This window comes from Cyprinus carpio, chromosome B22 (genome assembly GCF_018340385.1).
Source record: "Cyprinus carpio isolate SPL01 chromosome B22, ASM1834038v1, whole genome shotgun sequence".
Lineage (NCBI taxonomy): Eukaryota > Metazoa > Chordata > Actinopteri > Cypriniformes > Cyprinidae > Cyprinus > Cyprinus carpio.
Window position 1 is genome coordinate 10,065,446 of NC_056618.1, and position 18,147 is coordinate 10,083,592.

At 37.1% G+C, this 18,147-nt stretch overlaps 1 protein-coding gene across 1 annotated transcript; it reads left to right on the forward strand.

Annotated features, from left to right (window-relative positions):
* Window positions 1–6,923: 6,923 nt before the first annotated feature.
* On the forward strand, window positions 6,924–15,930 carry LOC122141477. Its single transcript, XM_042748975.1, has 4 exons — window positions 6,924–7,060; window positions 11,967–12,290; window positions 12,557–12,907; window positions 15,728–15,930. The coding sequence occupies exons 1-4, from the start codon at window positions 7,015–7,017 to the stop codon at window positions 15,928–15,930; spliced, it is 924 nt and encodes a 307-aa protein (XP_042604909.1). The 5' UTR covers window positions 6,924–7,014.
* Window positions 15,931–18,147: the final 2,217 nt, after the last annotated feature.

Sequence of the window (18,147 nt, forward strand, 5' to 3'; positions counted from 1 at the left end):
TCAGTAACAGGCCAGTTTACGTATTGCTAAAGACAGTATAAGTCATTATAATATTAATTATGTCCCCACTTGTTGCAACAAATTCCTCGTTTATAATGGGTTGTATTTATTTATTTATTTATTTATTTTTATTTATTTATTTTTTGTCTTCGTTGCACTGGAATGTAATTTAATTTCATTTCATTCACAAGTGTTTCATAAACACATAATCCTTTCTGGATTACAATCTGCCATCAGAATTATACATTTAATTATTCCAGCTGCTGTGAGAAAAGGCTATAGCTTGGTCTTCCACCTGCAGGATCCCTGTGAAAACGATAGCCTAGTTGCCAGGACAACTTCTTTATGTTTAAAAATGTGATGTAATGACGCAGTGCCGTGCTCAAATTTCCTGTGAAAACCTATCCGTACCACTTTAATTAGAAAACATTATTATAAGCTAACCACTGTGAATCGGGCTAAAGTAAGGCCATAGAACACTGGATGATTATGTACTTGCTCAAATATTGATTTCATATAAAGTTTTACCAAAACAGTTACGGACTGCAGCTTTAAGTTTTCAGTAAGATGTTGAAAAATTGCAAATTATCAGCATGCAAGCAGGTTTTATTGTACTGTAAAAATATTTTTTTACCTTTCAATTTAAGTGGAAAAGTTTACATTTTTTCAGATATTTTTAATAATATAATTAGATATTTTTTTTTCTTTAAAATGAACCCACATAAAGCACTTTCATCTAATAAATGCTATTAATACAGATCTAATTCTCTCATAATGTCTCAGTTGTGTGAGTTTCTTTGCTACTAAATTATTTTTTGAGTTTGTTATAAGAAATAATTGAGCTAAGCTGAGTCATGATTTCACTTGAGTGATCTTGAGAGATTTTAATGTGTTCTTTTATTTCAGCTGAATTAATCTAAGCCAGTTGTAGGCATTGTTTCTGCTTGTCTCCCTTGTCGTTCTCTTCTTTTCATTAGTAATTTTGCTGGTTAACAGGATTATTAAGATTACTTTACATATATCTGTCCTTCAGATGAGACATGAAACTGAGGTCCTGACTCTCTGTGGTCATTAAAAATCCCAAATTGCCAAATTCACCCATGGCCTCCTAACAATCCTCATACACTGATTGGCTTCATCACTCTGTCTCCCCTCCACCAGTAAGCTGGTGTGTGGTGGGCATTCTGGCGCAATATGGCTGCCGTCGTATCATCCAGGTGGATGCTGCACACTGGTGGTGGATGAGGAGATACCCCCTGACAATGTAAAGCACTTTGAGTGCCTAGAAAAACACTGTATAAATGTAAGGAATTATTATTAGTATTATTATTATTATATAATTTATACAGAGTTTTCTGGCCCAGATAGGTCAATTTATTTGCTTTGATCTTTGCTGACATGGAGCATTGTTATGGTCTGCTTGGGGTCCAGATCTGAAAAATAGGAGCAGAGAGTCCAAGTGCCATCATTTCACACGATATGTGGGCCAGATCATGATTCAATCCACGCATATCAGATATGAGCCAGATCTGAGCCAACACAATATTGCTATCTGCAGAAATAATTACAAGTAGGCATACTTTGAAAGTCATGGCCTAATGGTTAGAGAGTCAGACTTGTAACCCAAAGGTTGTGGGTTCGAGTCTCGTACCAGCAGGGATTGTAGGTGGGGAGAGTGAATGTACAGCGCTCTCTCCCACCTTCAATACCACGACTGACCCTTGAGCAAGGCACCTAACCCCCAACTGCTCCCCAGGCACTGCAGCAAAAAATGGCTGGCCTTGTGCTCTGTGTGTTCATTAGCAATGTGTGTGCCCCGATCTGGGATAAAAGTACTATAATATGCTGTATGGGTCACCATACTTGGCCACATGTCACTTGACATATCACAATCATTACTAAATATTTTAGCTAGTAGGCCTAATTGTGTTACTAGTTTATTATAAAGTACTATAATATGCTGTTGATTGAGTTTAATTTGTACTGAACTTTGAGTATTCCTTTATTTACATACTGAAAAAATGATTAATCATTTTTATATGCTTAGATAACATGACCTTAATGCTTTTGAAAGGGCCTCTCTTTCACTGAATAATTGCAATGTACCTTTTTTGAACTCAGTGGAGTGAGGCAGGGGTCAAGGCATCAAAACCAAACACAAAAAACACAAATATAAATAAATCTACATACAGTCACTGCCCTACCTAACAAAATAAACAAACATAATCTATCAGTACACCTCCCCTCCGGCACCAGGGGGCCCCATGTCAGGAGTTCATACAGCAATCATGGGAGAAAAGCCTTGGTTACACTACTTTTTTTTTTTTCCATTGACTTCCATTCATACGCATGCAAATGCATCAGACCGGAAACGCAAGCCCAAACAAAAAGAACTCACACCTTCGAATCCACATCACGTGACACCGTGTGACCAATGGCAGATCGATACGTCACAGCATGACCTCCTATCGGAATTAAAAGAATGTAAATTTAAAACTGCAGCGCTGCTTTTAAAAAAAAAAAAAAAAAAAAATGTTTTACATTTTAGGTGTATTATTGGTTGTTATGTGTTGAAATTTAAGTTTTTTTTAAAAAGACACTGCAGCGCCTGACGTCATATCACGAATAGTTGCCAGTGTCCGAACGAATTTCTCATTGCTCAAAGTGTAGTGTGACAGGTTTAAGGCGAGGATGGATTCTTACTGCATTTGCAGAGCTGTGTGGAGCGTTCTCCTAAACGTCTTCCATTATGAATCAATTAGGGCTGATACGTGGACACGCACTATAAAAGTGTCTGACAAAATCGTGTAATATGCATATGCGCGCTAGCAAATCCTGGGTCCACGCGATATGGAAAGCGAAACGCTCACATGTCTGTGTGCGCATTCACACGCAATTTCAATATGGTGGTGTGGAGTGGGTGTGGGGGGGGGGGGGATGGGGTGGGGGGGGTGGGGGGGAGGGGGTTATGTGCTTTGTCAACATGAACACGGCAAAATCTGCAGGCCTCAAGATAACGGGCCTGCAAACTTTTGCGATGAGCCAATACACTCAGTAGCTAGTGCTGATGTTAGACCGACCTAAACCTAAGACTGGTTGACATAAAAGTCCGGTGTGGTATTTAGTTTTCGACCGACGCATGAAGTGATCCTAAGGTTCTGTGGATCAAACAAAATTAGTCTCATAGATGAGCATAGGGGTCAAACAATGCGAAAACGTATAGCCTGCAAGTACAAGTACTATGTCTGACGCAGCTCATGAACTCATGAGAAACAGAGCAGTTATGTGGCAAAATAGCTTACAGTGCTCGAGTATAGTTATGCATATTATTAATTCTACTCAGTAGCGAACTAAGAGGGATGACAAGCGTGTTGCGAAAGAAGTCCCTTAAAAACATTTCAAATGGCACTGGAAACCTATTTTTTTTTTTTTTTTTTTTCCAGGATGTTTCCTCACTGAAGATTAGTGTAAAAAAGTTGTAGAAAATATTGGTCTAGTTTATCTTCTTGTGAACCGCTGTCTCAGGTTAAGCAGTCTTAGAGATCTTGCTTCACTTTGCTGTGCGAAATGCTGTTTTTAAACAATATGTATACACTTAATATTTGATTATTTTTCTATTTGTTAAATATGTCCTATCATGCCAGGCCCAGAAGAAAGCAAGGGTGTTATTGAATTATATTATTATTATCTGTTCTTTAATGTAATTTTCATAACCAGGTGTTTAATCTCACAGAATTTGATACAGTATATTTGCTCTTAAAGCAATCGTTAGTAAATCGTTTACTGAAAAATTTTACACTCTGTAGTTCAAACGCTCGCTGCTTAAATGGCTTGTGACTGGAAGTTTCACTGTCAACAGAAGACAAAAATAATATTATGTAACGTAGGCTATTGGCATGGTAAAAAATGTTGACAAAGTATAGCCTTCTGATATCATAGTGTCAAGCATGGTCCCATTCAATAAATTACAACTTTTACAAATTAAAAAGAAAAGCATACAATTGTTAATAAATATCTCAGGCATAATTTTACAAGTGTCTGTTTTAGTAACTGGCAATAATTTTTTCATCCATATATTTGTAAAAGCATATGAACTTGATAGAATATGTCACTGAAAACTTTGTCCTCTGGTGTGACACCATATCATGTTTTTAAATTCCACAGACAACTGTAATTAGTTAAAGTGCAAGAAAATAGTTTTACAATTTTTTTTTTTTTTTTTTTACTGCATATTTGTCAACTAGCCAAATATATTTTACTATTTATTTCTTGAAAGATAAATATACTGAGTAAAATAAATCAGTAAAACTTTAAAATTAGGTGTCAGTGAAGGATGTGTACTTTGGGGTGGAATGCGTTTGGTTAGGTGAAACTGTAGTTATGGGGGCCCCTTTTGAAAATCTGCTTAGGGCCCCCAAAATGCTAGGGCCGGCCCTGGCTACAGTTGTCATATTCCTATTGTTAAGCCACTCCTGAACCACAGACAACATCAGGCGCCTTACCTCGGCTAAGGAGAAGAAAAACTGAACTGTTGCCCAGTGGTCCAAAGTCCTCTTTTCAGATGAGATCAAGTTTTGTATTTCATTTGGAAACCAAGGTCCTAGAGTCTGGAGGAAGGGTGGAGAAGCTCATGGCTCAAGCTGCTTGAAGTCCAGTGTTAAGTTTCCACAGTCTGTGATGATTTGGGATTTCGAAGCACTTCATGCTTCCTTCTGCTGACCAGCCTTTTAAAGATCCTGATTTCATTTTCCAGCAGGATCTGGCACCTGCCCACACTGCCAAAAGCACCAAAAGTTGGTTAAATGACCATGGTGTTGGTGTGCTTGACTACTCACCAGACCTGAACCCCAGAAAAAACATATAAAATATATTCAATATTAAAAACAAGAAAACAAAAAAAAAAAACAAAAAAAACACAACAGCTAAAGGCCAAAACCAAACAAACCTGGGCTTCCATACCACCTCAGCAGTGCCACAAACTGATCTCCTCCATGCCACGCCCGAATTGAGGCAGTAATTAAAAGCAAAAGAGCCTCTACCAAGTATTGAGTACATGTACAGTAAATGAACATACTTTCCAGAAAGCCAACAATTCACTATTTTTTTTTTTTTTTGGTTTAATGAAGTATTCTAATTTGTTGAGATGAATTGGTGGGTTTTTGTTAAATGTGAGCCAAAATCATCACAATTAAAAGAACCAAAGACTTAATCTACTTCATACTGCATAGTATCAATCTACTTCAAAACTTAATCTACTTCCATGACACTGACTCACTGCGGAGTTGCCAGTTTTAATCTTAATAGCTCTTAACGCCGAGTGTGCACTTGGATGGTTAGATGCATGATGGGCTACATATATATACTAACTATACTATACTATATATATATATATATATATATATATATATTTTTTGATCATCTTGTCTCAGTTACACATTTGACAAATTTAAACATAATCCTGCTTTTTTTGATCATCTTGTCTCAGTTACACATTTGACAAATTTTGGTAAATGATAAAGAATGATAGCCCCTTTTGTATTGTATTATGTAGCATTGCATATCAGGGATGACAGATTGATAAAAAGACATGCTATTTATGCTTGATGTAATTTTTAATACTTTGCGGTAAAAGTGGCTCTCTGATACAAACATTACAAACAAACATTTGTTTGTACAAATGTCTTACAAACATTTACAAACTGTAAACATGTTGGCTGAAAAACTAAATTCGAATTTTGTACTTATATATTATCAAAATTCGAATTATATTCGAATTTAAAATGCATAATTTAAGTTAGGGTGAAGAAAAGCTTTTGGCTTCTCTCCTGAGGCCACAAGAGGGCACATCGAGCAAAATATCTAATACACATTTATTCAAAGCATTAGAATACATGACTGTGAAGTAAATAATATTTAAAATAATGTTTATAAACCAATTATAATTAAGTTGCTTAAACAATTATAAACAAAACAGCGTCATGTATGTATGCATAGTTTAATACAAAAGGGCTGAGAAAGCCAATCACACAGAGTACATTTTTCTTTTAAAACATGAGGAAAACCCCACCATAAAGTCTCGAGATATGTTTTAAAAAGTTGATCATTACATTAATTTTACATGGCTTTCTAAACATGCGTCTCTCTTGTGCAAGACGCGAGTGCAACGGTGATATGACCCCCCACAAAAAAATGCGCGAAATATGGGTTCTTTGTGAACTGCTTGGTTTCAGTTTTGATGTAAACAAGATCTTTTCCACATTGATGTTCTCTTTTTCTGCGCTGCATCTAGTGGCTTCAACTGAATAGGCTAAAAATCATAATGCAATGACACACATCTCGCATCGCATCTCGTGCGCTACTGATAAAGGCCAAAATATACTTCGGCCGTCCGCGTCCACGCACCATCTGCATTGTCATTTTCAACATCAATAGCGGATCACCCACAACACCCCAAAACCCCGCCCATGCAAATTCAAATACTGAGACCACGTTGACCGAACAACAACAAAAGCACAAGCAGAGATGATAATGATGAGACATTCTTATAATGATGTTATAAGAATGTTGTGTTACATTTTATGTTATGTTACATTTTCACTGTTTACAATGGTTCACTGTTTACAATCAGAATGTTTCTGATTGCACTTCAACCCCATAGGGGAAATCCAGATGAAATCCCAGAAGGGAAAATAAAGTTAAAAACAAAAATGAAATTAAAAATTTATGTCATATCGCCGAGACCTGTTTGTCTCACTTTCACATTGAGTCTAGTAAACTCAAGCTTTCTTTCGTGTGTGTGTGTGTGTGTGTGTGTGTGTTTGGGGGGGGGGATTTTTGTGAAAGAATCTGGGAATTTTTTTTAGGTCATATCACCCAGATCTGTTTGCTTTACTTTCACTTTCACTGTAACTTTGAGTCTAGTACACTCCTACTGTCTGTCGTTGCGAGCGGTGTGAATTGGTCTTTTAGAGACCAAACTGCTTTTATATCCACAGAACATGCGTTCATTCAAAAATGAACCTCTTCATTTTGTTCACACTGTCTACATTCTTCGTGTCAGGTAAGACTTTTGTTACGCTCCGTCTTTCTTATAAAAACAAATTGCGCTATAATGGTGTTTCATTTTCGTATCAGATTACTAAATTTACACTTGACAGAAATATTAATTTATTATTTCTAACGGTTTTAATTAGCTGCAGGTTTAGGATGAAATTGTTATAGTTTTAGACATGTTGATATGTTTTGTGATAAGACAAAAACTAGAGCAGTTATAATGGCGTCTTAAGTACAAAAGTCTTATTCAAACATGTATATGTACTTGAATGTATGAATACGTGTGTGTGTGTGTGTGCGCGCGCGCGCGTGTGAGTGTGTGTGTGTAAAGAGTGATATATTAATCACGATGTGACTCCTCGTTCTGGGTGATATGACTAAAATTCACGATGATATCACCAGGGCCGTCCCAAACTGAATTTGCAAAGTAGGGACTTGTCAATTCGCGATCTCTTTTGGTAATTGGTGTGTGATGGTTCCCATGCGCCATGCATAAGTAATGCGTTATGATTATGTATTTTTGAATAAATCACTATAGGCTGGGCAGTTTGGGCCGCAGCGCCAGGGGTAGGTGCTTCACTCTGAGATGGCAACACTACAGATGACGGGGGGGTGGAAGGAGGTGAAGCTGGTGAAAGGGGGCTGGTGAAAGATTATTTAGATGGAGTAAGGCAGCCTATATGTCACTGCGCTCTCTGTAACACTTCTCAAGCAGATGTTTGGCAGATTGCACTGTGCGCTCTGCAAGGCCATTGGACTGCGGGTAGCGAGGGCTGCTCCGAATATGTTCTAAATTCTATGCACGTGCAAAATCTGAAAAATTGCTACAAACAAACTGCCATGCATTGTCTGTCATGAGCATCTGGGGTGTGCCATGAACTGCAAAGTGTCTCCTGAGTTTTGCAGTGATAGTGACACTCCTCATGTCAGGTAGATGGTTGAGTTCAAACCAACCAGAAAATGAGTCCACTAGAACCAGGTGCATTTTGCCGTGCCATTCAAATATGTCAGCAGCAGTGAACATCCACGGAAGGTCAGGAACATTGTGTGGATGCATTGGTTTGGGCATACTGAGATTTGGTGGGTGTTAAAGGCTGGCGTGAGGCAAAAAAGCAACAGGGGCACTCCTGCTGAAGACACAGCGCCCAGTCCATGTTGGGATGCATCAGCTGAAAGGACAATGGGTTTAGTAACATCTAAGTATTGCAGAGGCTTGATGCTGTCAGCAGTCAGGAGGTGGCCTACATAAGAAACTGAGGTGACACAAAATTTGCACTTATCAGGGTTTTATTTCATGTTACATGCACATATAGTCTGTGAAGCACCAGACTAATACACCAACCACCACAATTTAACATGTGCCACCATACAATGATGTCATCTACCACGATTTGGCATGGCTGTCCGTCAAAGAGATGTTCCATGGCTCGTTGGAATACTTCACCACCGGTGGAGATCCACTGTCTCACAATAGTAGGTGTCCTCAGGGGCAGTTCGCTTAGGATGGTAATCACGACTAAAAAACTAATGTTAAAAAGTCAAGAGCCTGACTAAAGCACACACTGATCACCACAATGGTAACATCAAATCAAACTATTACTTTCAAATAAGTAATCAACATCTAAGCCTCTTCTTAATTCTTAATACGAACTTCTGTAGATGTCTGACAGAAATAAAGTCAGTCTGGTTAGTAATAAGTGAAGCTAATGTTGTTTGTGGAGTTGTTTAATCAGATCTTGAGAGATGTAGGCTAATGTATTTTATCTTCAGATGATTTCATCCAAGGCTGTGGCTGGAAGTAGTTCTTGTGTTTCTCTTTCCTTCAGTGATTATGCTTGTTAACAGCAGGTGTTCTTCACTAATACAAAATCATTATTCCAATCACTTAATTATCTCATTACCTCCAACACTGATTAAGTGTTACATTAAACAACCTGTAGTGTGCACACTATAAGCAGTGTTCATTTCATCTGGGCAAATCCATGTGGGGCCTACGTGGAAACTGGGTGCAAAACTGGCTGGGTCCCAGTTAGATAGCCCAGGTCAAACCCATTTGGGCCCCACATGGCTCTGCTGGCTGGGAAGTCAGTTTCAAAATTCTTGTTTAATTTTTTTTTGACATATTAGAGTCAAATGTTTTTACAGAGGGAATTTTGGATATCCCGGTTTTGTCACTCCATAATTCAGAAAACATTTAGAACAGATAGAAAACAATATATTTTTACATTTTTTGGTGAATAAAATGATGTATATAATCAAGCAAATTATGTAGCCTATGAACAAATCCCTCTGTAGAAACCTTCAGGATATATACAGGAATAAAAATGTGAAGTTTTGTGTGTGTAAGTTCTACTGAAATGGAGATTTATGGCTCAGGAGAAAAAAAAAACTAATTTTTGAGAAATCGGCCTTTAAAAATATGTATTGTAATTGAAATCTATTGACACAAATAGATAAAGTGCTAAAAAAGAAACACTTAACACTGTGTTTTGGATGTTTTCTTTCCATAAGTCTGAAAAAAACACTTTATGAAAAGCCAAAAAGCCCAAAATCTAAATATTGACAGGTGCATGAAAAAACTCTGTTTTTGCCTGCAGTGTCTCCCCTTTATAAACATATATTGACCGCTGAGTCCAGGGATGACCTGCCATGATGTCACGGAGCAGTTTTTTCTGCACACTATCACTTTAAATCCCACAGACGATGCTGTTGTGAATTAGCTCGTCATTTAGAATTCCAAAGTCACTTTTTTTTTTTTTTTTCAAGTATTTTGAGTGTAGAAACATAAGACTGAGTGGACTCACCAGGCTTTTGATTAGTGGTATTGAACACGTGTCTGTCCATTATTATATTCTTTGTGGGCAAACAGAGTTTGGCAAACTTTTGCAGTAATACATCGGGATCTTCTCTGTCCTCTCCCTCAGCAAATGTGAAAGCCTCGGATTTTCGGGGCCTGCTAAATTTAGTAGAGCATATGCCTGCACCTTCTGTAATGGATGCAGTCACCACATAACTAATGTCTATATTGCCAAAATGTACAGTAGTCAAAGAGATTTCAAATCATTGGACTAATTAAATTCAAAATAGAAAACATTAAATTCAGTTTAAAACAGCTACATATAGCCAAAAATGTAAATACAAAAAAGTACAAAAAAACTAAAGAAAGCAAACAAAGCAATGTAATATGATTTTGTCATGAACTGTGGAGTGGACATGCTTTCAAAGAAAGAAATTCCTTAAGGAGAGTGGAGGGGCCTGGATCAGTGTGACTTCACACAGACAGGAATCTGAGAATAGCACTGCCAACACACATTTTAGTTCAAACAGCTTGTAAAAGTGCTTGTCGCATCAGATGACCCCTTTAAAGATTTTGCTGTACATCAGATTGTCATCCAAATATGACTGCCATACATCTGTTAAATGGGTCAAATGACTTTTAATTTCTATCTTATGCTATGGAGAAAAGTCTTCTCTGTCTTGTGAATAAAACTCAAGAAGCAGAGTTCCAGATTGCAAAATAAGACTTTATTGAACAAACAACAAAGTTGAGATGACAGCCACTTTATCCAAATCTGTCTCTGGTCAGATCTATATTTTTATACAAAAAAAAAAAAAAAAAAAAAAAGCAAGACTAAACATATTGATGGTGGTTTAAAAAACTTTTGCTTTGTTGTAATCACCTGCTGACTGATGGAAATTACCCAGATTTATAGTTATTGCTAAGATGGAAATTACCAAAGCTTACAGTTTCTGTTATTCGCCATCTTTAAAAAAAAAACACACACACACACACACACACACACTACAAAGTGCTTAATTATTTTTTCAGCCTTTCTTTCATAGACAACAATAATTATATTATAGCATTAGAAATAGCCTACTACTGTTACTAAAGAGTTTACAGAAATGGGAGGACTAACCAAAACAGAATGCTAAAAAATTATTATCACCAATACTTTTAGTTTAGAGCAGCAGTGGCACAAACCTTACTTAATTTGTTAAAAACCTTACATGAATTTGTTTTAATAAATTTGTCAAGCACGGTATATAGTGAATATTGTTTAAATATCTACATAAACAAATTAAATAAGTAAAATCACGAACGCAGTGGTAACCAATAGGTATGAGTAATGTTTTGCAGGAATACACGTTCACTTTGATCACAGTCATGTCATAAAAAATCATAAATCTGGTCTCTTTAGATTCAGTGCAGCATGTCATTTTTATTTATTTTGAAAACCCAAATTTGGCTCAGATCATCTTCAGACTATGCTGACAAAAAATGTATGGATTCCGTGTTGATAGACAAGACCTTTTTATTGCAACAAAGCAATATTGAGGCATTATGCCAGACTACATCTGAGGCTGTATCACTGCAAAGCTTTGAGATATTGACACCAAACTTTACATGTTATATTGTCACCCCACATAGAACACACCACATTGATTTGATATCAGCCACCTGTTGGTCAAAAGTGATAACCCATTAAATCGTATTTGTAGTTGTTGTATTTATAATTTTTCAGCAATTTCAAAAAATAATCTTTAAATGCCTTCAATGCCTTCTTGGCCCCTTAATTGCCGTATGCAGCTATATTTTTTAATATTACTTGTTTTTAAACCGAAGCACTTAAAAATGTATTCAAATGACAAGCTTTCATGATGATGCAGATTGAAATAGGAACAATATAGTCCAAAATCTCAACCAGTTGACAAATTTATATTGTGTCTGTGTATATCACCCACCCCTATGTAAATCAATGTTGTTGTTAGATTATAAATCTAGACATATTTCTCTACCTACAATCATTAACATCTTTAGAAAATATACTTTTCTCACCATAAGGCACTTTTCTTTTGTATATTTTTAACACACTATACCAGAAGTGATTTATAATTATTTGTTCATTCAGGTGCTTCTGGTGTTGAGACAGATGGAGTCTCAGTGTCAGTGATGGAGGGAGATTCAGTCACTCTACACACTGGTGTTGAAACAAACCAACAAGACAGAATGAAATGGTATTTTAATGACACTCGCATCGCTCAACTGATTGGAGATCAGAGTAAGATCTGTACAGATGATCAGTGTAAAGAGAGATTCAGAGACAGACTGAAGCTGGACAGTCACAGTGGTGATTTGACCATCATGAACATCAACACCACACACTCTGGAGTGTATAAACTGCACATTTTCAGGAGAAGAATCATTCAAAAGATCTTCAATATTGCAGTTCGTGGTGCGTCATTTAACATTTAAAAGCAGGTTAAACTTGCAACATTCTGTTTTTTTTTTTTTTTTTTTTTTTTTTGAGAAGCATTTTCTTTTTCTTCATTATTTTTCTGCCCCAAAAGTGTATGGGCCTCAGACACTAATTTACAGAAATCCCATCACATGCTTGAGACAAGATCCCAAGGTCCGAAGCATGTGATGCTACCCAGGCATGCTGTATTGTTTTTCTTTTCCTTAAAATGTTCTATGATCAACTGTTGGATTGTGTTCCAGATGTTCCAGGTGCAGAGACAGATAAAATGAAGACAAAGTCAGTGAAGGAGGGAGAATCTGTCACTTTAGATCCTGGTGTAATAAAAAACACAGATGATGTGATGACGTGGAATTTTAATGACATTCTCATCACTGAAATCACCAGAGATCACCTTAAGATCTGTGAAGATGTCAAGTGTAATAGTACTGGGAGATTCAGAGACAGACTGAAGCTGGACAATCAGACTGGATCTCTGACCATCACAAACATCACAACCACAGACGCTGGAGTTTATAAACTACAGATCAACAGCAGCATCCGACCTCACTACAGCATCAACAGCATTAAGAGATTCAGCCTTACTGTCACTGGTGAGTGTAACTTAGCCAATTGGTGCCTTTGCTTTTGCAGTTTTAGAATACAGTTTAATATGGTTACATTGTGGACTGTTTGAAAAAGTGAGTTTAGACATAATAACACAGAGATCAACACACCCTTGCAGCAAACCACAGAAATGTAAAAAATAAAAATAAAAAAAAGTACAAAACAGTTATGACATAACAAAATGTTGTTTACCAAAATCACATGACTTTTTTGCCATTTGACTATTTGTCACAAGCTCTGAATCACTGGTTCAAAACAAATGATTCACAAAGATTGCAAAGTATTACGAAGTGGAATGCAAAATGCCCATCACTAGTTTAAACTACCTTATAATGTGCTGTTTAGCTTTAAAAATACTTTTCCCATAATGTGGGTAAGCTTTCACACTGTGAGGAAGATAACTATGCCTGCCCAAAAATATAATTAATTTGCGGTTTTGTTTCTTTTTTCATGATGCCAATGTTTCTAGATTTTCCTAATGTAAACGCATAAAAAAATAAACTAATTCACAAATAGTGTTTAGTCTAGACCTAAAGAAAATGGTCTTTTACTCAGACACATTAATAAACAATAAAGGGACCTATTTTGCAAAATGTATTCTTATAAGGTGTTGAACACTGTGTATCCACAAATGTGTGTAAACAACCAGCCTATAATGGTAAAAATCCACCCACTCCTTTTTTTATAATCCTCCAATTATAAAAAAAAGTCTCTCCAAATGCACAGTTCCAGATTTTCCACTACACTTACTTAAGAGTATGGGAAGCCCCGCACACGACTAGTAGAAATCTGCTCATTAGCATAGATCCATCCCTGAATGAGCTTCAGCGGTCCCCCATTTTTGTTTACTTGCTGTAGCATCTTAAGATTACAATGTCTGTGCCAAAAAAAAAAACACTTACAACTGTTCTGTTGCTGGATGTTCCAATGGACATAAGATACTCCACATACACTCAACAACATACGAACCACAGAACACATCGTCTCAAAACCACATTTTAAAAAAAAATGCCAAAAATTTAAAAATATTCGCAAAAAAACATACTACGCCTAGTTGCTTCACCAAATAGGGGTCAGTTCAAAGTTGTTTCTGAGCACCTGAACAACCATTTTTAGATTAACATGAGTTGAATCAGCTTAACTCCACAACAGTCTCTCCATCATTGTCCATCTCTGGTTTCAAACACGTATGGCACGTATGCAGGTCATTTCTGACATTTTGGTTGTGTGAGATTCACCTGTTTTGCTGGCAGAGTATCCGGAAAAATGTAAAGGCTCTGCCCTCTTCTTTGATGATCACTGACCATCTCGTCAGTATGGATCCTGAAAACCTCTAAAAATGCTGTATTATGCATGCCAGGCCAGTGGTTGGTGATATCATTTTCTAAATATGCATTCTTATAGACAAATTTGTGTTTTTTTGTAGCAGAGACGAGACACTCACGATATCATTTTTGAAAGTTGCCATTTTCACACCTTTCTTTACCATTCTGATGCCAGTAATCACCTTTCTACCTGTGAAGGGAATTTTAAATGAATCATTTTAAATTAATCACAGCTAAGGATTCTTTTACTTGCAGGCTTAACATTTTTTATGCTTTTGAGTACTAAATGTTCAAAATAAATCAAAAATAAAATCAGTGTGTGGCAGTTACAGATAGTTGTCATTATCCGGTCTTTGAACTGCCGTTAATTAACCAAACACACATACACACAAAACACACCATACACCCTGGAATACATTTCCCATGATCCATTGCACCAGTCACAAATTCACCTGATAACAATCACACCATGCACCTGAGAACAATCACACACGCACACACACACACAGCACAATCATCAGACATGCTTTATAAGCATTGGATTTCGTCTCACACAGGGCTGAGTATTGTCTGCGATTATTACTCTCCTAGTGATAGCACTTTACGGAGCCAGTTCCAGTTTTTCATAGTTTAGTCACAGTCTCGCCTTGCCTGTTTTCCTGTGTTCAAATTCTTGCCTGGATTACCCTTTTGTCTTGCTGTTTTGGACTCAGTTTGCACCTGCCTGAATTATTGCTGTGTACCTGAATTATCTCTCTTTGCCTTACCCTGTTGGATATTGTTCACTGTTGATCTACTCACGCCTGTTCACTGGACTGCTCATGTCTTGCACTCAATATACCTGTTTGCCGGTGTTCGACCCTGCCTGTGTATGACCATGTCTATGAATAAATCTTTGAGTATGGATCCGCACGCCTCTGTCACTCCGTTACAATAGTATTGAAAAGGGACAAGATTTCATCCAACTCAGAATGAGACTCACTTAGTTGTCAGGTAGCTGTAATACTTAACTGAATTATCTTTGGCCTGGTTCCTCAGTGCAGTCAGAGCTATATCCATGGATAGCTGTACTTTTTATGAAAATTGTCCTATATTGTGGTCAGAGCTATTGTAATTGTGGTCAGAGAAGTCACCTGAGGATAATTTTTTGGTGTTGGAAAGCACCTATTTTTTTTTTTTTTTTTTTTTTTTTAAACCATATTCCCCATTCTGCTCTTAAGTAAATCACCTTTCTTCCCCATTCTGATGCTCAGTGCGAGCATCAGGAATAACTGGCATTGACCTTCAGTAGCCCATGTTTTGTACATGGAAAACACTACAGATGTAGCACAGTGGAATCAAAATGTATTTTGTGTGAAATTTCCCCATGTGTTGTTTGTTTACATGTTTCTACTTATACTCTGTATGAATCTGTATGTATTGAATCTTCTTCACAGCACTTCCCTGTTACATTTTTTTATGGACTGTTCATTTCTTCTTCAGATGCTTCTGGTGTTGAAACCGATGGCATGTCAGCAAATGTGATGGAGGGAGATTCAGTCACTCTACACAATGATGTTCAGATGAACCATCAAGACAGGATTAGATGGTATTTTAATAAGACTCTCATCGCTCAAATCATTGGAGATCAGAGTAAAATCTGTACAGTTGATCAGTGTAAAGAGAGATTCAGAGAGACGGACTGAAGCTGGACATCACACGGGTGATTCTGACCATCACAGACACCAGAACCACAGACTCTGGAGTTTATAAACCTACAGATCATCAGCAGAAGAGTCATTCATAAGATCTTCAATGTTGCGCTTGTTCATAGTAAGTCATATAACATTTAAAAGCAGGTTATATATGCTTTATTAAGCATATCTTCACTACGATGTGTGAAGATACTGCATAGTCAAATGCTTCTTATCTTGCATCTCAAAAGAAGCACAAAATCACTTTACAGATTTTTTTTCATTAACTGTTCCCTCCTGGTGGATTGACCTGCCCACCTCAATCCGGCTGCTGAAGTCTTTAGCCATCTTCAAGAAACGACTAAAAAACACACCTGTTCCATCTTTATTTGAACCCTCTAACTCTAGCCCTCTCTAATCTAATTCTATTCTTAAAAAAAAAATAATAATAAAATAAAAAACACTTGCCCCTTTTAGACTTGCACTCTATTCATTTACTGCTTGTTTTCTTAAAAATAATAATAATAATAATAAAAATCTAGCTCCTCTGTTCTTTTTTTCTATTCTATCTATTCATTTTCTTTTTATTCATCATAATATTAACAAAAGCAAAAAGGCCTCTAACACTAGCTAGGAGTTTGTAAGTATAACTACAAAATTTATACAGATCTTTAAAAAAAAAAAAACAATAAAACACTCATACACAATTCACACAATTATATTATTTCACCAATATCAACAAGACAAACATACAATCATCTGTTTCTCAGTTTTTCATGCTAACCAGCTAAATAGAAATAAAAATAAAAGCGTAAGTTAGTGAAGGAAGGAGAATTGCTCGCTTTTTTAATAAAAAACCCAAATCATGTGATGACGTGTGATGGCGTGGCATTTCAGTGACATTCCTTCAGCTGAAATCACTGAAGAAGATCCAGAGTAAGATCTGTACAGATGATCAGTGTAAAGATTCTGATGAGAGATTCAGAGACAGACTGGAGATGAATAATCAAACTGGATCTCTGACCATCATGGACATCAAAAACAACACACTACAATACAAAGTGAAGATCGTCCACACAAACAACCACCCACACCCACATCAACAACAACAACCAAGAGAAGATACATTCATACTTACCATCATTAATAACTTCTTTCTCCCATCCACACATCTATATTTTTAATAATACAGTATACTTAATTCAACCAAATATTTGTTTTCTTCATTGTGGACTGTTTGAAAAAGTTATATTTGTCACTATGACATTTTGACTAAAGTTAACAAATGTGTCGCGGTCAGTTATCCTCTGAACACTGCTGCTTCATGTTGAGCTCTCAGTGGTGATGCTGATTTAGCAGCTGTTCTTCAAAAACCCACCAGATGGCGCCATTTATCAGTTTAATCAATACCATAATACTGTCGACCAGAATTAGAAAGTGAAAAAGTGAAAAGTGAAAGTGACGTGACATTCAGCCAAGTATGGTGACCCATACTCAGAATTGCGTGCTCTGCATTTAACTCCATCCGGGCGCACTGCTCAGAGCAGTGAACACACACACACTGTGAACACACCAGAGCAGTGGGCAGCCATTTTATGCTGCGGCTTCAGGGAGCAGTTGGAGAGTTGATGCCTTTAACTCAAGGGCACCTCAGTCATGGTATTGAAGGTGGAGAGAGAGAACTGTACATGCACCCCACCCACAATTCCTGTCGACCCCGAGGGCCTCGAACTCACAACCCTTCGATTGGAGGTCCGACTCTCTAACTTTCCGGTATGAGCCTGACTTCCCAGTACAAAGCCTTCAAAAAAGATTCTGGTCACTAATACTATTCACTGTTTCTTTTTCTTACAGAATCAAGTCTGCCTTCTGGTCTTATAGCAGGAAAATGTGCTGCTGGTGTTGTTGCTCTTGTCCTGCTGGCGTATATAACTGCTGCATGTTTAAAGCTTTATTGCAGCTGGTGCTATAAACATGGCTAATTTAACAAAAAAAAAATACTTTCTAGATGAACATTAGTGTGAACTGATGTTGTAGTCAAAAAATTAGCTTGGGTGGGTGCACAAAATTTGGGCTGGTTTGGGGTCAGTCTGGCGGTTTTCCTACATAAATTGTATAGGCTAACTGGCTGACAAACAATCTCAAGTGTGCACATACTGCATCCAAACAGTCATCAGAACGTTATAAACATAAGCTCACTGCAGTGCAGAGGTGCTGATGCTGATTTTG